Genomic DNA, 22217 nt, shown 5'->3' on the forward strand with positions numbered 1-22217 from the left:
GATGCAATGTGCAGTTTCAATTGTAAAGCGTTTATTTATTTCTTAGGGTTTGTCTTCTTTATCTCCTCGTTGGTGAAGCAATAGGCCGTCGGCGTTCGTTGTGTTCATGGGCGTTGACAACGTTTTACACTCCGATCATTTTAAGGCAAGGAAGAGCGCATAATGGCGCCCTGGGTCAGTGGGCACCTGAATCGTGCTTATTAGGTACGTGGGGTGGTGAGAGGTGATGTGGGCGGCAGACACTGACAAGGTTGTGCAAGGAACGCGGCGCTGAAACCGTAGGCCTTCGGCGTCCATTGTGTTCATTGCCGTTGGCGTTTTTCCTCCGTGGAACACGGCGCAGTAGCTGTGTATCCCTCCACATTTATACACGAGGCGCAATCTCCTCGCCCATGCGCAGTATTCCGCAGCGGCGAGCTCGCGTAGCGAGGCACGCCAACTGTACGTAGTGACGTCACTTGCTGCTCGCGCATGAGCAGTATGGTCGAGTAAGAGAGCACGCGAAACGGCGAGACTGTGGCCAGTGTAGCTCACGCTGCAAAAAAATGAAGTGCTATACTTCGTGCCGGGTTAGTACGATACTGCAGCGAGCGGCGGGGCTGATTATGACTGGCCTGGCTCACAAGGGTATGGAGGCGGCGAGTCTTATTGCTTTCGACGGAAAAAAACACAAGTGCGAAAGAAAATGTGACAGAACTGGCTGGCATTATAACCAGATAAGTTTCAATGCGGAGCAAATTTAAGAACGCATAAAGAAAAGTGGAGAGCCACATAAGCCCTGTGAGTTAATTGGTGGACCGAACTTATTAAAGTGTCCGTCATTATCTTGAGCCATCCAGCATCAGTCGTGAGGTCCGAAAGATCGGAGTCTTGCTACTGTTCCAAAGTAACCACGCCTTATGCTCGAACAAGCCATGATTTCAGTAAAAACGAAGATAGGCATAGCTAACTTGATCTTGACCAAAGCTTGTAACACTTGGATTCATGCTTTCTTGGCCAGTTTTAGTGCGCAATTCAGGTGCTTTTTTGCGCAGGGATACTTGTTGTACCAGTCTCGGTTTGTAGCTGCGCTTGTGCTCAACGATCTGTCAGTGGTGTGCGGAACTAGTGAGAGGAGGGAGAAGGGAAAAGGTGGCTATAGCAATCCACGTGCGTTACTGCTTCCGTGGTAGCTTGCGGGCGGTTCTGCCTGACGTGTCCTCGCCGTGAGAGGCACTTAGTTGCTGCTTTCTCTTGTTTCCTCAGATTCACTTCTGCTTTTCCGAGACTTGCGTGCCAAATCGGAGTTGTGCATCTTTGCGCAGGTGCGCTTGCGCGCTGGGCTTCGAGGGGGCCAACTGCAGCGTCAACGTGGACGACTGTGCCCAGCAGCCGTGTCTGAATGGCGCCACCTGTGTGGACGGCGTCAACAGCTACCACTGCGTGTGCCCTCGAGGGTTCGGCGGCGCGCACTGCGAGCTGGCGCCCATGGTTGCTATGCTGTACCCGCGCACCAGCCCCTGCCAGCAACACGACTGCAAGCACGGCGTTTGCTTCCAGCCCGGGGGCGCCGACTACGTCTGCAAGTGCAGCCCGGGCTTCAGCGGCCCCCGCTGCGAGTCGCTGTCGAGCGTCAGCTTTCGCGAGGACTCGTTCCTGGAGTTCGAGCCCTTGCAGACGCGGCCGCGGGCCAACATCACGCTCAAGCTGGCGACGCGCCGCGAGTTTGGCGTCATCGCCTACACCGCCGAAGGCCAGCACCTGGCCGTCGAGCTGTTCAAGGGGCGCGTGCGCGTGAGCTACGACGCGGGCAACTACCCGGTATCGACCATGTTCAGCTTCGAGACGCTGCCAGACGGCGAATACCACTCGCTGGTGCTGGTCATCGACAAGAAGAACGTCACGCTGACGGTGGACGGGGGCACTGCCCGTTCCGTGGTCAACGAGGGACCCCGCGAATACCTGGAGCTCCGCTCGCCGCTCTACGTGGGCGGGCTGCCCGCCGACGTGGCATCCGCCGCACTGCGCAAGTGGCACCTGCGCAACGCCTCCAGCTTCCTCGGTGCGTGGCAACTAACCTTTGAAAACCCGGGGCGAGAACCCCAGAGCTGAAGCCTGTCGACTAGTCCAGAGCGGCGGCACCTTCAGTGGGATGCGCAGCGTGGATTTGCATTGTTAAACAGTTGCAGCCAATGAGCCGCTGTTCGACGAGGGGGGGGGGGGGGGGCCTGGATTTTTCACACTTGAGTAAAGTAAAATGCATGCAAGGCTGCAGCGCTTGTTGTCATAGAAGAATGCTGTTTTCGCGAAAGGCGAATGCCAGACAAACAGCGTACAGCCGGCCAAATCTTTAGCTGGCGTGCGTGACGGCCGCGTTTTCCGAGCTCCTGTAGCTAATGACAGAGCAAACTTGCGAAAATATCAAATTTAAGCACAGGCTCACTAAGCCCATGCTTAGTATTGAGCTTTCCGCAAGTTTGCTTCATCCCAAAGCGCAGAAGCACAGAAAAAGCGGCTGTCGCGCACGCCAGCTAAAGATTTGGCCGGCTGCACGTGTCGACCAGTAGAGTGGCTTTTTTCAGAGTGCTGTAATGACTTGAAAGTTTTCAGAGCACGTTGAAAAACACTACATACTTCAATTTGCTACAGCATAATTCTGATGTGATCTTTTTTCTCACGCTTCGAAAAGAGTTAAGGAAATACAAATCAAAATAATATAATTTCGCAATTGTTTTCATGGATTACTGCATTCCTAAATTTATGTTCATAGAACCATACCCACTTGTTTCCTGTGTGAGCAAGCACATTAAGCCCCCGATGCCTGTGTGTTGTTCATAGTGTGTTCTGGATTCTTAACCCTTTCAGGCGCACCGCTCGTTATTTGGGCTTTGCGAGAGAACTTGGAATGTCCGGTGGTACCTCAGGACCCGCGAAAAGCGGCTCTTTGGCGCCCCGCATGCTCGCTTCTCTCGTCGCTGCCGCGATCAACGCGTCACCGCTCAGGGAACTGGTGCCAGGAGCTCTATGGCAAACGAAGAAGGCTGGCATCATGGCTTGCCACAACATGCACGCTTTCCCAGCAGCTCGACCACAGGTCGCGATGCTGCAACGATAATGCAGGCGCTGCTCACACTGCTTAATAGGCGGCTGTGTGCCTACAGAGCATAGAAAATAACAACTCCGATCTTTCTAAATGCCGGTCACTTCTTTCCGCGCCTAACTTGAAGATGACATGATTGGAGATAAGACCGGGGATACTCTACAGCATCGCAGGAATTGACGGGTGATTATTGGCTCATTCGATTGGCACGACAAGAGCGCCCAAAAGCATCCCAGAAGTGCTCTTTCAAAAGTAGCTGCGTTCCAATGGGCGAACAGGAACAGGAGCAATGTGATCCAATCGCAGAACAGGAGCAGTTTGGCGACGCCAAGAGCAGTTGGAGCTGCTCCTGCGCGTAAGGCGGAGTGTGTAGGCAGTCACTTGACGCAAACGCGACATATCCTCTTTTTTGGTTGTATTTTCGTCATTTTGGCTCGACTTGCATGCGAGAACAATGGCCCCTCAGGACCGAAGTTCGCATGATAATCAGCGTGAATTCGTCGCCGTTGAAAGCAGCGGAGACACCAATGACTCGGCCTCGTATGTTCAGCCTCTGCCGCTGAGTGAGCGCGAAATGGCGGCGGCGAAGCCTCATCGAATCGCGGAAGTAGTACTTGAGACGCCGGACGACAAGAGCAGTGACAGCTGCGGTGACAGCGTTAATCGTGGCGCGAACGCGTGTGGAACGAGCACAGCGGTGCAGTCGCGTCGCATTACACTTCGGCACGTATTGGTCAACAATGCAGCAGCCAGTCAGCGAAGTTAGGAGAAAGCGCGGTTCGGAGAGAAAGGTGTGATTTAATAATGCGGAAGTTACGATGCGTAAAGTCTAAGGAAAGGTATTTTTGCACAAATATCCGTGATTTCGGCCGCTTGTGACAGGGAACCTCAAACGCGTCTACTCTGACCGCCGTACCGGCCGCACATTGCAAGCGCGTTCGCCGGACAGGGTGCTGGGAAGGTAAACGATCCGCCCACGTAATTAACCTTCGGTCTCGCGCCTGTTCTCGTAGAAAACGGAAAGTTTCGATGAGAGAGCACTCACTTCCACTCACGCTGTGCTGCTGCTCTGTTCTTCATTGCCCGTTGCCTCTGCTCCTGTTCTGCCAATGGAATGCGCCTGCTCCAGAGAACTCCCATCATGCTTCGCGTTGCAAACAGAGACTGATAAGGCGTGTTCAGGCGTCTATAAACAAAGCATGTGAAAAACATAACAAAAAGAAAAGATGACGTTTATGGCCGTCGTTTGAGTTATGAGTATTTGTTTGTAAACAAACCCGGGAGTTGACGGTAGAAGCTGCTCAAAACTCTCCCGGAGGAAGAACTTGTAGAATCGTCGGCACGATGCTTCAAGCGGTGCCAGTGCAGATGCAACAGCGGTTGTGAACCCTATATGTCCAGCGTGCATTGGCCGATTATGAACGTTCAGTGAGCATCTGAAGGAGCTAGATACGCACTCAGATTAACCACAAACGCTGGTGGAAGCTTCCACTGCGCAAATCGCTGCAGTCAACAAGATACACATTATAGCAGGGAGCCAGTTCCTGCTTTTGCACAGAGCGCGAGCATTACTGCCTGTCATGTCTAGGGCGCAGGTGTAGCCCGACAGGCCACCGACGATCACTCGCTTCAAAGGAAGCTTTTTCTTTCCAGTGGTTGGAGTGATACGAGTTGGATACGGCACTGATGAGGCCGCCGCCGTAATCAGCTGAAAGTACAGCACCTTACTGAGCGGAACGTATCGTAGTTGCATGCAGCACGGTGGTGGATTTTACAGAGAATCGAAACAGCCTTCTTGCCCTGAGCAGTCCCCGAATAAAAACGCCGCACCAGAGTCCTCTTTTTCGTAGCAAGTGCCTCACGTGGAGGTCAATTGTTAACTTTGACACGGAAAGGGTCTGAGAGACTGACTGCATGGCGCCAGAGCATGAAGGGATTCGTCGGAAAGACGGATTTACCTGCGTGCGTGCGCGTGTATGCATATACAAGGACAAGCTTTTTGAGTATCCTTCGTAGAGATTTACAGTAGCGGACTGAATAAAATGGATCACGGCACCGGATTGAAAACGCGGATCAGCACATCAAGTTGTCGGGAAGCGGGAAATCAACATACTCATGCGCTTCCGCTCTGGCGTGCAGCCTGATTAATCGCTCGCATCCTCTCAATGTTCTCGTTGATCGTAGAAAGTGGTGTCAGACTGCGCCAGTGTACAGACTCCATGGGTTCGCGCTAACAGAGACGCTTGCCACGCGCCCTGCTCCGGCTGCGGCTAACGAGTGCTGCGGCAGTGTCGCCGGCGCTATGCAATTTTTCGACATGCAAAGGCGTCCTCTACGCAGGCATGGGAACGATGTGGCGGCTTGGCTGCTGCGCTGAGCATTATCGGCGTGCAACGGTTCGTGTGGGGTGATGGTTACACTTACAGCTTGAGTTATATATGAGGCATGCTTTCGAGCACTGCTTCGCTGCCGTCTGTTTTGTCGAAAGGTCATTCCTACAGTTGACGCACCTCTTTTCTTCTCCCTGGTAGCGAGCAGGGCTCAACAGCATGCCGCAAGTATAACCAGTCGACTGCTCGCCATCTTCCTACGCAATCCGTTGCGCACAGGACAGTGGTAGAATCGCAGTCCAGCAGGCGAGCCGCGACATCGTTGGTCTACCTACGCGGGGACGTCTTCCAGAGTTGAAAAATTCACACCGCCGGCGACAATGACGCAACACTCGTCAGCTGCTGCGGGAGCTGGGTGTGGAGCCTGACAGCCCGCGCGGGAAGCGGCAGCGCAAACGCCGTGGTGTCCGTACAGTGGCGCCATCTCGTGCGACTTACTACGGTGAAAAAGCGCATCCAGCGGAAGCGAGCTTTAGGCAGGCTGCACGCAAGAGAGGACGGGAATGCGCATGTTGACCACTAGACACCAGGTTGCCCGGCAGCTTGATCGCGCTGATCCGCGTTTTCAATCTAGAGTCATCACAGCCTATTTTATTCTGTCCGTAACTGTATTTATGCACTGTTAAATGTAGGCTTAGATGTGTGCGTATGTGTGCATATGTATACACACAACATATCTACCATTTGTCAAGAACAGGTGCCTTTAAAGCAGAGATAAGGTCGGCTTTATAAGTGCATAAGCCTGCGGTATATGAAAATTACTCTAGGTGTATTAGGTTGGCCCTTTGTGTCTACATAAACGGACTGTGAGCCACACAGAAGTGAGTCTCGCTTCATACCCAGGCAGTGCAACTAAATTCACAGAACATCCGGTGGAAGTACTTTTGAGAATATTGCATCATCCTGGGGCATCCTCCTTTGAAAGTACTGCATCATCATGAGGATGGTCTTTGGGAATTCTCAATTAGTCCTTACATTGTGTTATTGTCCAGCATCATTAGTATGTCCTCACAACTCCTGAAAAATGCCCCTGATTATCTTTCTGGGGCCGAATCCACGAAACTGTTCGCTTTGCAACCGGTTCGCTTTGCCGCTGCATCATTTTGACGTAGCCAAGGCTGGGGCGAACCTTGTAAGAAGGCGAGGGGAAGACCGCAGTCAATCGGAGATCACGCAGGCTTTTTCTCTCTTCACGAGACGGCGCCACTCATGTTTAACTTGCACGGGAAACTTACGGCATTGCAGAACTTTTGTTGCTGTCGTTTTTTCGTTGCAACTCGCTGCGCCAGTATGAGCTCCCATTTGAACTTATGGAGCAGTATAGTTGAAGTTAAACTATTTGGTGAACATGCAGTGCAGAAAAAACACTACTTGTCAACAGGCGCTGGACGAAGACACATGTCGACTAAATATTGATACGAATATCACAGAATATTTACAGTGCACCTAATAAAAAAGAAAACAGACGAGCAGAAGACAGCACCGCAAGTAAAGCGCCGTAGCTGTTCCAAGTAGCGTCCACGAATCGGACGTGGCTATCCACTATGCATGGCAGGCTGCAACATTCGCTACTAAACAGTCGCGGTGACACAGTGGCTATGGCATTTGTCTTCTGAACTGCAAGAGGCGGGTTTGATCCCGACCTCGGCGCGGTCAAATTTCGATGGAGGGGAAATGATAGAGACCCATATACTTTGCGACGTCACAGCGCGTTAAAGAACCCCAGGTGGTCAAAATTATCCGGAGCCCTCCACTACGACGTCCCTCATAGCCTGAGTTGCTTTGGGAGGTTAAACGCCATGAAACAACCCAGAAATCTGCTACTATTTTTATGGTGATATATGCCTCCATCATCTCGGGAGTAAACCTTATCCTTCTGGTAATGCAAAATGCCACTTTAGTTTTAGCTCAAAGCGTGCGGCATCCCTTTTTTGCTCACTCCGGAGACGAATGTTAACACAACTGGTCTAAGTAAAGCCTACTGCCAGAAAACGGGAGCTCGTTTACAACCACGCAAAGACGGCGTACCTACCATGTCTCATGGATGGTTAACTTGGCAAGGAAAGGGAGTATGGCCCGAGTCGGTCCTGTAGTTCAGTGGACCGCCGGCGTACGAATCCCTTCGAAAACCTGAAATGCCGCCTAAAAGCATCATCAGGCATGTCGAAGGGATCCTCACGTACGTTCGGCCGCCGATAACGATCACTCAGCAGCGCGCACCTCAAGGGGGCAAACGGAGAAACCACCATGTTTACAGTGAAGCGAACGCCAGTGTCTCGGTTCCACGGAGGGCCGACTTACTGGTTCGCTTTCACTAGATTAACAGCTCATGTGACGTGTACAAAAACCGTGGTCCCACCTCCGCGAGATGTCGTCACGCTGGTGGTGACCACACGCGGCCAATGGCGCTCGGCGGCACGCGGCTTCCGCCGGGGAAGCGAATGGATTCCAAAGCGAACTGCCTCGTGGGTCCGGCCCCTGGTAGGCTTGCAGGACGTGACTTTATCACTCTACGTACCAACGGTATTATGTGCCTCCTGTAGGCGATGTTTACTTAAACGCTGCAAAGCTCTCTTTTTCGTTTGTGTCAGGATCGGCCAAAAACAAATTTCACAAAGCTTTGATCATGCTTAGCGAGAGAGTCTTCTTTGTGACTGGCTACACGTTTTACTGTGACCATCTTTGTACAGAACATTTGTATAATGACTTCCTATCGAGCTTTTGTTTGTAATCTCAGCTGAATGCTAAAGTCGCTGACACAACCACACCTACTTTTTCCCAAAAATCGGACTGTCCAACACCACCATAAAACTGCGAGAACCCCCCCCCCCCCCCACCCCCACCCCCATCAGCTGTTTGTCTTTAAGTGCAGGCGATGTTTCGATCCCTTGTTGCAGGCTGCATGAAGGAGCTGTATGTGAATGACAAGCCAATGGACCTGATGAATGCACGCAAGCAGCAGCGCGTATCGCCTGGCTGTACAGAGTACGACGACCCCAAACCATGCAAGAACCACCTCTGCAAGCGGGGAAAGTGCATTCCTGTTGACCGCTACAACTACGAGTGCAGTTGCCGCAGCGGCTGGAGCGGGCCTTTCTGCGACCAGGGTGAGATCCCTGATTTCATCAGCATCATAATCATCATTATAACTGGGTCTATTGCAGGATAAAGATCTCATCCGTTACCTCCAGTTAACTGTCTTGTGCTCAGGCTACGTCCACCTCATCCCTGCATACTTTCTAATCTCATCCGCCTATCTGACCTTTGTCCGGTCCCCTGCTATGCTTGCCTTCCATTGGAATACACTCCGTTACCCTTAACATCCATTGGTTACCTTGCCTTCCCATTACATGACCTGCGCATGCCCATTTCTTTTTCTTAATTTCAGCTAGGATACCATTAACTTACGTTTTTCCCTGACCCACTCTGATCTCTTCCTGTCGCTTGGCCTTTCACCTACCATTCTCGTTTCCATAGCTCGTTGCGCTGTCCGCAGTCTAATTTCAAAAAGTTTCGTTGGCTCAACATTTCTTCCCCACTCATGTGTACGGAGTAGATACAACTGTTACATACTTTCCCCTAGAGGGATACTGGCAAGCTGCTATTCATGACCTGAGAGTACGTGCCATTCTACCCCGTTTTTATTCTTCTAGCTATTTAACTCTCAGGGTGCGAACCTGCAGTCAAAAACAGCTGTAAGTAGATGTATTGCTTTACCATTTTTATTTTTCGCTGCCTATCATAAACTTTTTTCCTTTCCTAGACTGTTGAATACGATGTTAGTTTTCCTCATATCAATTTTTAGACCCAACATTCTGCTTTGCCTCTCTGGGTCCTCGATCACACTATGAAAGTAATCCTCCATGTTAATTAGCAAGGCTGTGTCGTCAGCAGACTGGAAATTATCAAGATATTCTTCATGAACTTTTATTATTAACAGTTTAATTCTGTGAACACCTCTTCTAAAAAGATAATGGAAAAAGGAAGTCCAACATGCTTACTCGACCAACTAGTCATGTGTTGCCAACGAAGCGTCCAGCAGCGCTGTGGGGAAGGTGAAGTTTCCGAGACAAAGAAGTGGTTCCAAAAACGAAAGGCGTTTTCGGGCCCTTCAGAACTGAGTACAAACTTTGGATCTATTACTTGTCGCTCGCAAAGTACTTTAGAAACTTTGTGGTAGCCTCCGTGTAGTGTTATTTCGCTGCCGCGGTAGCTCAGTGGTTATGGCGCTCGGCTGCTGACCCGAAAGACGCCAGTTAGATAGCGGCCGCGGCGCTCGAATTTCGATGGAGGCAAAATCCTTGAGGTCCGTGTACTGTGCCATGTCAGTGCACAGTAAAGAACCCTAGGTGGTCGACATTTCCGGAGCCCTTCGTTATGGCGTCCCTGATGTCCGGAGTCGCTTTGGGACGCTAAACCCCTGTTACCTTTCGCGCACTTATTCGTGCACTCCCAGACACCTTAGAGCGTGTGGGGGTACCGGTCTCTGTTTCAAAAGAAATGTCGTGAATTCAGTGTGGCAAGCTCAGCCAGGAACCAGCTACCAAGTGACAAGGTGGGAGGTCGTTTGGTGGCCAGCTTTCACCAGATGGAAGCCAGAGAATGGGTCAGAGTCAAAGGTTCACAAACAAAACGAAGTTTATGCAGCAAAGAGACGATACAGAGGATTTCCAATTACTCATGCGAACATATATATACAAAGTGATCTACAAACAATGCCTCTCATCCAAAGTAACACTCGAGAGATATTACAGTATAAGAGAGATATTGCACCTAAAGCGCACTAACACTAGAAAGAGACAAACAAAACACTATTTGTTCTCCGGGCACAGCGATAGTCCGATCACCGAAGGATCACTACCGAGCCACCCCGCCGGAATCCGCTGACATATGCCAGTGTCATTGGCAGCCCTCGGTCGCCTACCTATCCTTCGCCTCCAGTACCTAACGGCGGCACCTTACTGGACTATTTGCTATATTGCCTGGTCATGTGGCACGACTTTCTCGTCGTCGTCTCCAAGTCTCAGCAACATCTCCTCAAGCTCCCGGGTACTGGTCTTTCACAAGTCACTACTCCGGGCCTGCTGAGCTGCCATCAAGTCGTCCTTTTTCCCCTGATCAATTCGCCCTCTATCGCCACTGTTCACCTTCGCCGTGACGCCGCTCCATCTCTCCTGTGCACCATCGCTCCAATATTACTCAAGAGGAAAACTAGCTGCGGCAGTGTCTGAGGTAAGAATACAGGGCCCCCGTCGGCCTTTCAAAGACCTCACCTGTCACCAGCTAATCTCGTAGAAGTTTCGTACGGCAGCGTTTCTGTAATGGCGCTTGTGGACACTGGTGCTGCGATTTCTGTAAAGGACGATAAGCTCTTTCGGTCTTTAATGAAAGTAAAGAAGCCAGTTTCTGGATTGTCGCTGCGCACGGCCAGTGCTCAGCTTATCAAGTTGTTTTACGAATTGGAAAAACAGCGCAATCAAAGACGAGACACAAGAGAAGGACAAAACACCAGCGCTGTGTTTTGTCCTTCTCTTGTGTCTCGTCTTTGATTGCGCTGTTTTTCCAATTCGTAAAACATGTACCAACCAGCCCGCATTTGCCCTCTTCTGGTTATCAAGTTGTCCGCAGCATGTACCACTCGAGTCGTTATTCAGGACTTCCTCTATACGATAAAATTCGCCGTGCTGCCTTGTGTTCTCGTGTTACTATTCTGGTCTGCGATTATGTGTCATCGACTGTGCTCGAGCTAAAGTCGGGTTTTCTTTGCCCAATCTTTTACCTGACGCTACTCCTTCTGTTTTCCGTTTTGAAGCCCTCGCCGCAGAAAACATCGACCTTCCTCTATGCTCTTCCCTGCTTGTCCACCCCTCTTGCGTCTCTGTTAGCGATGACACCGTCCTCTTCACACCGGCCCATAATTTTGTGCACCGCAAGAGTCTTCCGTTGCCGTACGCCGTACTGACTGCATCCGCTGGCCTCAGAGTACTTTTGGTATCTAACCGATTTTCCTCCCGTATGGCTTTGCCCCTTGTTGAATGTCTCAGCAGTGTCCAACTCATAGCGTCTCTGCTCGTCCGCGAGTAGACTGACAATAAACTGCACTTTGCCACGAACGCGCTCAGCCCACCTTCTGCTCCAGATCCCTCTTCTACCGAAATGTTCCTTCACTTCATTGACGCCATTATTCCTTTGCCGCAACGTACACAGTTTCCCATCCTCCTTTATACCAGGGCATACCAGGGCATCTCAAAATGCCACGCGGTACTGCGATATGCTCAACAAAGCCAAGGGGGCGAGGAGCGGCATCGAGTTCTGAAACCAAGCGACTTGCTCGGGCCGATTCTAGTCAGCATACCGCGTATGCCAACGCGGTTTCTTGTTACACTACGCCAACGCCGATGCTCGGCGGTCGTCTGTGTTGGTGGCCCGTAGCCGACAGTGCGTCAGTGGGCCGATCCCCTGGTCGCATACAACGACACGATGTTTCACTGTTCGTGCCGACCAATATAGCTAGCTGTCTTCACTTCGCTCCGCCCGCGCAGCCGCGCTGCGAGACTGCTCACGATATCTGCTGCTTGTATAGCAAACAGTCGTTGTATTCGCTGAAGGAATGCTTCAAGATAATTCTGAACGATTCGGCATTTACCGTGCAAATACGGAATTCCACCAGGAATGCGCCCATGACGACGACTGCACCTCAGCGCTACTTTTGTTTACATTGCAGTAATTGTGGATTCGTTCTACATTAAATGTTTGGTTTTGGTTTTTGGTTTTGTGGGGTTTAACGTCCCAAAGCGACTAAGGCTATGAGAGACGCCGTAGTGAAGGGCTCCGGAAATTTCGACCACCTGGGGTTCTTTAACGTGCACTGACATCGCACAGTACACGGGCCTCTAGAATTTCTCCTCCAAAGAAATTCTAGCCGCCGCGGCCGGGATCGAACCCGCGTCTTTTGGGTCAGCAGCCGAGCACCATAGCCACTGAGCCACCGCGGCGGCTCTACATTAAATGTAAAGCTGCAGTCTACTTAGGAACAATAATCTCTTTTTTTTGCCCCATTTGCATCCGTTTACTTGTTTACGCAGTGCGGTAACTCCGCAACAATCGCCGATGAAAGCCAGCCTGGGGAACGCTTCATAGTGTGCACGCCGTTTCTTGCTCGTTGTAACTGGTTTCCCGTTGTGTCCAATACTTGACATTAAATTGTTTTAGCTAGAAGTATGTACGGTGTCCATTTGCAATAGTTAAAATAGCTGAATTTGTTGTCACGTGCGACGCCGACGGCTGCTGCCTGGCGCTGCAGTTGTCGGCAGAATGGGTCACATCGGCTATAGCCGCGGCGCTTCCCGCTCAATGTATTTTCGTCCTAAGATGTTAGTAATCGTTGATTTCAGGTCACTGTTGTTAAAACAGTGCTCGATAACCATTTGTATTCGCTAAAACTTGTCAACATGCTATTACAATCGTCGGAATAGCATATACAAAGCCTGCGGACTCGCTAGGCCTATCCGTACCTCGAAGGGTGAAGATATGAAATGTAGTTTCTCGTTCGGTTATTCGTAGTGCGGCGAAGGTGCAGACAATAGCAAATATAGTCATCGTCTCATCGAAGTAAAGGTTTCACTCGGCCGCCTTTGCTGGTGCCGGGTGGTGCGTCAGTTACTGCATATTTGCCGATCAGCACACCGACCGCTTAGTCGTCGACTCAGCGCCTGGCCGATGTCGCGCGTCGCCGTGTGTAGTGCGCCACGTTACGGTGCTATAATGTTACTAGTGTTTACTGATATTGTTCCCACAGCTGTACGACAGGAACTATAGTGCTAGCGATAGGTCTCGATCGTGAGAAGGAGCGTTTGAGGACCCTTTGGAGCTGAATTCAAATAATTTTTAATCGTTTCATGCATCCAATACTTCGCCGTGGGTGACCTTGCATACAGAGGAAACCCGTAATCTTTTATAGCCTCAGAATTTGATGTGTCAACTTCTTTCATAAGATCACGCGCAAAAAGGTCTATCCCCTGCCGCGCACAGGCGACGCCCTGGACTGTTTGCAGGAGGCAGAACTCTTTTCTTACCTCGATTTAGGTTCCGGGTACTTACAGGCCCCCATGGAAGCGGCTGATCGCCCCAAAACAGCTTTCGTGACTCCCAACGTCTTTTATGGATTTACTGTGGTGCCTTTCGTCCTTGGTAATGCCAATGCGACCTTCGAAAGGATGATGGAAACCATTTTGCGTGGGCTATAGTTGAAGATGTGTCTATGCTATCTGGATGGCTTTGACATCCGTCTTTTGCGCCAGAAGCGTGTCTTGACGTGCATCTCTGATGCCGGCTTGCAGCTTAAGTTGAAAAAAATGCTATTTTGCTGCGTGCCAACTGACGATTTTAGGCCACTTTGTCTCCAAGAAAGGCATTTGTCCCGACCTGGCCAAACTTTGTGCTGTGGCTGCCTTTCCTAAACCTACAACCATCAAAGACCTGCGCTGTTTCCCATAGTCGGATATGACTAGTCTGCAGTGAAGTTCCGCCCACATTCAGGAGCGCCGCACAGAATTCCTCCACGAAGAAAAAGTAGTCCGTTGTTGAAACTTCTCTTGTATACCTTAACAAGAAGCTTATCTCAAGAAAAAACTAGGCTCCGGCATTTTTATACCTGGCTTCTTTAAGATAGTCAAACATCAAAAAGCTGACTTCGTTTACTGTTACGATCGGATAGCGGAATACAATACGCTGCGGTCCGTGGCACAGTGTTAGCAACTGCTATTTTTTTATGTTGTATCATACTTTAGTTGTGTGCTCTATCTTTGGCCGGTTTATTGGCAACTCTGCATCCATTGCTGTACCTTTAATACTACTTCTGTCCAGCAGTTACGATTTATCACTATGGTCTCCATTGTGCGACGACGCCTACAACACCTTGCGCCGCCTTCGCACGGCGCCGCCCATACTGCACCATTTCGACACGACCGCTCCTACCGAGGTCCACGTACGCCAGTGGTGTTTTCCTCGGCACCGTACTCGCTCAGCGTTGTCGGGCTTCCATGAATATATGGTTGCCTATGCAAGCCGCATACTTACGATGCCGAATCTAATTACTCTGTAAGTGGAAAAGAGTGTTTGGCCATCGTTTGGGCCCTTGCCAAATTCCGCTCATACATCTATGACCTCTCTTTTGACGTTGTGACGGACCACCATGAGCTTTTTAAAGACACATCCGGTTGCCTTGCCAGGTGGGCTGTTTGTCTGCATGAACATGACATCTGCATCGCTTATCGCTTTGGCCGCAAGCATCTAGACGCTGATGCCCGGTCCCGCTGCCCACTTCCTCCTGGAATCGCTAGCCTTTCCACCTCTGACGCCTCCACGCCGTCGCTTTACATCAGCAACATGCGCTCAGCGCAACCTGCATGCCCTGGATCGCTTCTCTTCTCGACTTTCTCTCAAACCCCACGGCTGCTTCTCCGTCTCGTGCTCTCCGCCGCCACGCTTCCCACTTCGCAGTTCGTGATCATCTCTTCTATCGCAGAAACTACAACTCAGACGGCAGCAAATGGCTGCTCGTTGTTCTCTGCCACTTGCGCACACAAATATGCGTCTATTCCCACATTGACCCTCAGTGCGGTCACGCGAGAGTTTTCAAGAGAGACACCCGCATCCGGCTGCGCTACTACTGGCGGGGCATGTACAGCTTCGTCCATAAGTATGCGCGCTCCTGCCTGGCCTGCCAACTTGACAAGATTTCTCCTTATCATTCTGTTGAAGAGTAGCAGCCGCTGCCTAGCCCACCACGCCCTTTCGATTCAATCGGCATTGGTTTCTACGGCCCTCTTCCGTACACTGAAGGCGGCAACCGTTGGGCTATAGTTCGCGGTTTACCATCTGACGAGGTATGCAGAATTGCCGCCCTTCAGGCTGCCACAGCGACAGACGTCGCCTCCTTCCTATGGCAGCGCGTCTTACTTGATCTCTGTGCACCTCGTGAACTTCTTACGGGCCGAGGCCACGCCTCCTTGTCCGATGTTATCAAAGCCCTGCGCACCCAGTGCAGCATAATTAATCGAACCACCTTCGCCTATTATCTGCAGACCAACGGCCTCACTAAGCGATTTAACCGCAACCTCGGGGACTTGCTCATTGTGTACGTCGCTTCTAACAACTCCAATTGGGATCTCGCTCTTCCTTATGTGACGTATGCATACAAGACCGCTACGCAGTCCACTACCGGCTTCTGTCCTTCTTCTTTACGGCCGTCATCTGTTTTCTACAACAGACACCGTTCACCATTACCAACCCGACGTATCGAAATATACCCCTATTTCAGATGCTACGCAAACCAGAAGACAGTCGCCAAATCGCCCGCTCACTCATGACCGGCGCCCAGTATCGCCAGAAATCCCGCCTCGACAACACTCATACCATACCGCACTTTTCTCGCACCCTCGTGCGGCTGTGGGTATCATCAAGTACTCTTGGGCTGTCCTCGAAATTTCTTGCCAAATATTTCGGCCCGTGCTGTGTCCTGGAGCGCACATCTCCTGTTAACTATATATGTTGTTGAACCCCTCACGCCGTCTCCCAATCTACCACCACGGACGCGAGACAGTTCATGTACAGCGCCTGAAGCCTTACCACAACCGGCACCATCTTATCCTTCGCCGTAGTAGCCAAGCTGGCTCCTATTCTCCCCGGGGCCGGTTGTAAAGAAGACGGACATTTGTGGAAAATACGAATATGAAGCTGTGTTTCAGCAGGATTGCTATCGCCGCGTACGTGTGCGCTTGAGCTGGCTGGCCTCGGACTGTTCCCGCCGCTGCTCCCGTCGTCCTAATTATTTTCAATAAACCCTCCTTTTACATTACATTAAAAGTGTAAACCGCATGCTCGCACACTGAGTGCAGGCAATGTGTAGCATGCCTTTATTATCATGTCTTTTTTTGAACTGTCATTGCCATCTTTTTAGAACGACGGTTTTTCACCACTCAGCAGACAACGGAAGGGAAAAGAGGCGCCCATTGTGACATACATGATGGGAGCCAATGGCCATCGAAAGCAAAGAGCATAGGGCAGTGGCGGTCCCAGAGATCAGTTCCAGTGGGGGGGGGGGGGGGGGGGGGGGGACTTCAGTAGTATACCAAAAACAAAATTAGAAACAACAATTTTTCATTTAAATTTTGTTCGTACAATTTTTATACCCTTCGTTGTCGAAAAATAAATGGCGAACGATATAGATGTTATGCCATAACTCATGCTTTGAATGTTACCGGTTACATGAGCAATATTAATTTTGATACCTGGGAAAAACAGGTCGTCGGCTGAGATATCCCGCCATGGTGTGTCCAGGAAGGTCGAAGCAACTGCCCGGCATTTCACGAACGCGGTCAGAGGCCTTCATGACTCAGTTCGGGAAAGGTGCTTTCTTCCACCCTCGGCCGCCTCCGACAAGGCGCCCAGTCGACGCTCCTCGTCGAGCCAACAGAAGGGATGATCCCCTCGCTGTCGTCGCTGCGTCCTTTGGTGGGATAAAGACATCAATGAGTGGCTCGTTGCCGCCGCGAAGAGGTTGCTGGCACCGCAACCGCAGGTGAATGGCACCGCCGCCGTCGGCCCCAAGGCAATACAACGGTGGCGACACAGCGGGACGACGGGGACAATCACTACGAATTGTACTCCTATAACTACCAACCTGCCTGTAGAACGTAGACTTTTGTGAAGTAAGACAGCGTTAACATGTCGAACGTAGAAATTAGGGGAATGCTTGACGCATCACAGACGAAAAAGCGTTCTGGTTTGGTTTATTGGGGTTTAACGTCCCAAAGCGACTGAGGCTATGAGAGATGCCTAGTTCTACGTCAAAAATCACATCTCGCCCCATGAGAGCCTGAAAACGGACGTTCGGGAAGATGTGCAAAGGTTTCTTTTTTTTTGGGGGGGGGGGCACCGCCTCCTCCGCCCTCCCCCCCTTCAGAACCGCCATTGGCATAGGAGGTGTTTTTTTTAGAATTAAGGTTGTTGATTGCTTTCAAATTAAATGTTATTATTTTATGGCTTAAATTACAGAAAAACTAGCGCCAAACCATGCACACCTCAAGAAAAGAACGAGCACGAGACAAAAGCGCTAGCGCTTGTGTCTCGTCCTCGTTCTTTCCTTGTGGTGTGCATGGTTTGGGGCTGGTTTTCTGTAATTCTAGTATGCACCAACTAGCCCAAAAAGAGGTGTTAATACAGTTTATGGCTTAAAGATAATTGAAGACAACGCAGAAGAAAAACACATGTTGCAGGTGGGATCCGAAACCAGGACTGCCGTCATGTATGTCATAACGAGAATCATTTTGTATTTTCTTGCCTGCCCAAGAGCTTAAGGACGGCCATATTGGAAAACAGCGCGAAATACGACGGAAGAGAGGAGGCGACACAGACACACCGTCTTAAGGAAGCCGGTTTTCCGGAAGTGACCTTAGCGCCAATTTGCGAAAGATTGGCCAAGGAGATCAAGAGAGATGCTAAGCCAGAGAACTGCAAAGAAACGCCGAAAAAGGCTGTGGCCATCCCATACGTTGACGGAGTTTCCCACCTTTTAAAGAAGATTGGTGGCAGGTTCAGAGTCGGTTTCAAAGCAGAATACAAACTCAAAAAGATTTGCCCGGCTGTTAGCAAACGGGTGAGCGGGATGGCTAACATCACTAGGAGCGGATGCAGTTCTTTCCATGAAGAGGCTTTTTTGTCATGTATGTCAGGAGTGGGCCGCCGCGGTGGCTCACTGGTTATGGCTCTCGGCTGCTGACCCGGAAGACGTGGGTTCGATCCCGGTCGCGGCGGTCGACTTTCGGTGGAGGCGAAATTCTAGAGGCCCGTGTACTGTGCGATGTCAGTGCACGTTAAAGAACCCCAGGTGGTCGAAATTTGCAGAGCGCTTCTGTACGGCGTCCCTAATAGCCTGAGTCGCTTTGGGACGTTAAACTCCCATAAACCGAACCAGGTCAGCGGTAGTGTATGAAATTCCTCTGTCCTGTGGTAAGACATTGGACAGACGGGGCGCTGTGTCAGCACAAATTCAAATTCAAATTCAAACTTTATTTTGCCACCATGGTACAGATGATGGCGGGGACCCGTAGTAAAAGCTGCCGTTTGACAGCTTGACAAGGCCACGGGCCCCCACTTTGACAGCAATGCAGTGGTTTGGCACTTTCACACACACACGCAAAAAAAAAGAAAATGCAGAAAATACAGATAACAAAGGAAAAAAATACATATAGCAAAGCTCTTATCAGGTTACAGTGGTCAGCATAAAATCAACAGCATTGTGCTGGCTGGAAAGAAAACTTACAATGATGGTGAAAGAAAGAAGAATTAGGTAAACAAATTACAGAAAAAAAAGGTTAGGTGTAGTGCAAAAAATACTCGAACAGTTTGTGGCGTGTAGTATTTTGGAGATCAATATCGTTTTGTGCCAGTTTGTTAAGAAGTCGCGGTAGTTTATTTTGTAATGTTTGATTACCATAGAAAGTTCTGTATGTTTTTACGTTCCATTGCGCTATATTTCTTGTGCTGTACATTGCATCTCGTTTTTCGAAACCAGCTAATTTGGATAGAAAAGATATGTTGTTCAACACCTCGTTTTTCATACACTTGCTCAGACGATAGTCATAAAGCTTAGTAATTGGAAGTAAGTTATACTTTAAGAAAAGTGCGGTAGGTATGCGTAGGTATGCGAAACGTTTTCAACAATTCTTAATATTTTTTTCTGTATCAAGTGTAGTTTCTGAAGATTGCCGGCTGTTGTTGCACCCCAGGTTAAATGGCAATAGCTGTAATGAGATTGTATCAATGAATTATATAGCATTACATTTCGCGGCAGCATCTCATAGTTCTTAAAAGAAGACCAATAATACGTGAACATTTATTTACTACGAAGCTAACGTGATCATCCCATGACATTCTTTCATTAAATATTATACCTAATGTTTTAACTGAAGGCACAACTTCTAAGGGTACAGACTGAAGGAATATATTCTTGGTGAGACAGACCTTCTTGTTTCTGCCTCTGAAAACAACGACTTTACTCTTTGCTGTGTTAATCCGTAACGCGTTTCTGTTACCCCAGTTTTCTATTTGCTTCAGTGCATTGTTTGGAGTATCTATGAGTTCAGCTGTATTATCTCCGGCAAGAAAAATACTGTAATAAGGGAGTAATTACTCATTGGCATCCACCCAAGCGCAGCCATACGGCCACAAAGGAAAGCTATACAGCTTTCTCAGAAACTTCTTAGTTAAAGAAACCCGGACCAGGACGGGTTTTTCTTTAACTACGAAGTTTCTGAGAAAGCTATATAGCTTTCCTTTGTGGCCGTATGGCTGCGCTTGGGTGGATGCCAATGAGTAATTACTCCCTTATTACAAATTTACTCCACCTTGGGGGATTCCCCTAAACATTTGACCAAGAAAAATACTGGTGTCATCAGCATAGATGATAAATTTAACGAATGGAGTTGAATGTACAATGTCATTGATGTAAAGATTAAAGAGAAATGGACCCAAAATGCTACCCTGCGGAACGCCACAGCCTACAGATTGCATATCTGAGAGGAGACCATTTATTGCTACTGCCTGTTTGCGATCCATGAGGTACGACTGCACAAGCGGTAGTGCATGGCCGCGGAAGCCACAACGCTCAAGTTTACGAAGAAGTATTATATGGTTTAATAAGTCGAATGCCTTCGAAAAATCAAGAAAAATACCAATGACTATCCTATCATGTTCGATTTCGTTGAATATATATTCTCGTTGATCTAATAGTGCAAGTTCAGTAGAACGGTGCTTACGGAAGCCATACTGAGCCGCTGTTATAATTTTGTGTTTTTCTTCAAACTGCAAAAAGTTTCTGAGTGTTACTTTTTCTAGTAGCTTAGAAAACACGGGTAAGCTAGATATTGGCCTGTAATTTCCGAGCTGGTTTTTATCACCCTTTTTAAAGATAACTGTTACACGTGCAATCTGCATTTTACGAGGAAATACAGCGGTACTGACACAAAGGTTTAAGATATGCGTGATGTATGGTAAAATAAGGTCAAAAATATACCGTATAGGCTTTATTTGGAGGCCATCAATATCAGTGGATGTGCTATTGTTTAGTTCGTGGAAAGCTGCCGTTACATCTGCTTCTTCAACCGGTTTGAGAAATACAGTGTCGCTTATATGAACAACATCACTGAGATTGTTGGTCAAATGTTTTTAGGGGAATCCCCCAAGGTGGAGTAGATTTGTAATAAGGGAGTAATTACTCATTGGCATCCACCCGAGCGCAGCCATACGGCTACAAAGGAAAGCTATACAGCTTTCTCAGAAACTTCGTAGTTAAAGGAAAATTCGTCCTGGTCCAGGGTTCGAACCCGGGACCACCGCTACACCGGAGCAGTCGCTCTACCAATTGAGCTAACCGGGACGGCAAGCTTATGGTAGGGCGAGAGCGAATTGATCAATAACTCGAAGTGGGAACAGTGTTGGTCAAATGTTTTTAGGGGAATCCCCCAAGGTGGAGTAGATTTGTAATAAGGGAGTAATTACTCATTGGCATCCACCCGAGCGCAGCCATACGGCTACAAAGGAAAGCTATACAGCTTTCTCAGCTTTCTTTTTCCACCGTTATTCAAAGGACTCAAGTACAAAAAAGTATAACTCCTACCATCAACTTATAAACGTTTAAAAATGTGTGTGTTAACTACACTGTATGACACTTTTATCAACATTTTTTATCATGTCAAAATCATCTTGTGAAAACTGTACCCTAGACTCCTTGAAGACTAATAGAAGCAAAATGCAAATTGTTACATTGATTTATTCCGCACAAGCGTATATAAGCATTACAAGACATGCACGACACATCAAAGTATTTTTTTCTTGAGAAAAATAGAGGAATAGAACATTGCCTTCGGTACAGAAGACCTAGCCCCCTCATTTCGCTCTTGGTAACAATGACTGACACACACTATGGGGGGTTTATTCTTGTAGTAACGCTCAAAGGGCTAGAAGCAGTTGTCGCTCTCTAGCACCAGCGTGCCAGCCCTAGCAGTCAGAGCTGTGACCCCCAACCCGCGGTGCGGTGAGTCGCAACCACGGCGGGTTCGGGCCAGAGGGGACAAACACGAGTATGCTACTCGGATGAGCGTTTATTGCTCCCGAGCAATACAATGCAACAGCAACAATACAACCGCCGTAACGAGGGAGAGTGTTCCGCTCGCGTACGGGGGTGAAAAACACAAAGGGCAGAACGCACGCAAAAATGTGGGGGAAGAAGGTTCCGCTCACCTCGCGTGGCTCCTCGCTCACGGCCCGCGGCGGTCAAGTCACACACGGTGGCCGGGCGATAAGGGCAGCGGTCTCCGTGGCAGATCTCCGATCCGTGCGTGTGCACGGCTCCCGCCAGAAGACGAGCGAGCCTCGGGAGAAACGCGTCTCCTCCCGGGCTGTGGAGAGGAGGTCTCTCCGTTGTAAGAGGGGAAAGAAGAGAAAGTCTCTCGCGGCGGCGTCGCAGCGGGGAGCGATAGGAAGCGGGGGTGGCGAGAGTGCCCTCCCTCGCAAAACCTCCCGAACGGCGCGCGCATAGCATCGCGTGATAATTACGCGCGGCCGTTACAATGGGACAGGGGATTCATGTGCATCCCCACATCCCCCCCTCCTTAAAACTGCCCTACGGCCGAGAAGTGACCGCGTTCACAATAAGGGTGTACCGAGTGGGGCCGGCGAAACGCCGT

At 49.6% G+C, this 22217-nt stretch overlaps 1 protein-coding gene across 10 annotated transcripts in view; it reads left to right on the forward strand.

Moving 5' to 3' along the window:
* Positions 1 to 22217, forward strand: part of sli (slit guidance ligand) — a 567521-nt gene that overhangs the window by 513065 nt on the left and 32239 nt on the right. For 8 of the 10 annotated variants that reach the window (XM_089578237.1, XM_089578238.1, XM_089578240.1 and 5 more), the window contains 3 exons: positions 1305 to 2041; positions 8367 to 8576; positions 16774 to 17050. In XM_089578237.1, coding sequence (XP_089434363.1) covers positions 1305 to 2041; positions 8367 to 8576; positions 16774 to 17050 — 1224 coding nt within the window. The remainder of the gene's footprint in view (positions 1 to 1304; positions 2042 to 8366; positions 8577 to 16773; positions 17051 to 22217) is intronic. The other 2 variants (XM_089578241.1, XM_089578242.1) reach the window with 1 other exon arrangement.

The sequence above is a fragment of the Amblyomma mixtum genome, chromosome 3, assembly GCF_055824585.1.
Source record: "Amblyomma mixtum isolate Tamu chromosome 3, ASM5582458v1, whole genome shotgun sequence".
Lineage (NCBI taxonomy): Eukaryota > Metazoa > Arthropoda > Arachnida > Ixodida > Ixodidae > Amblyomma > Amblyomma mixtum.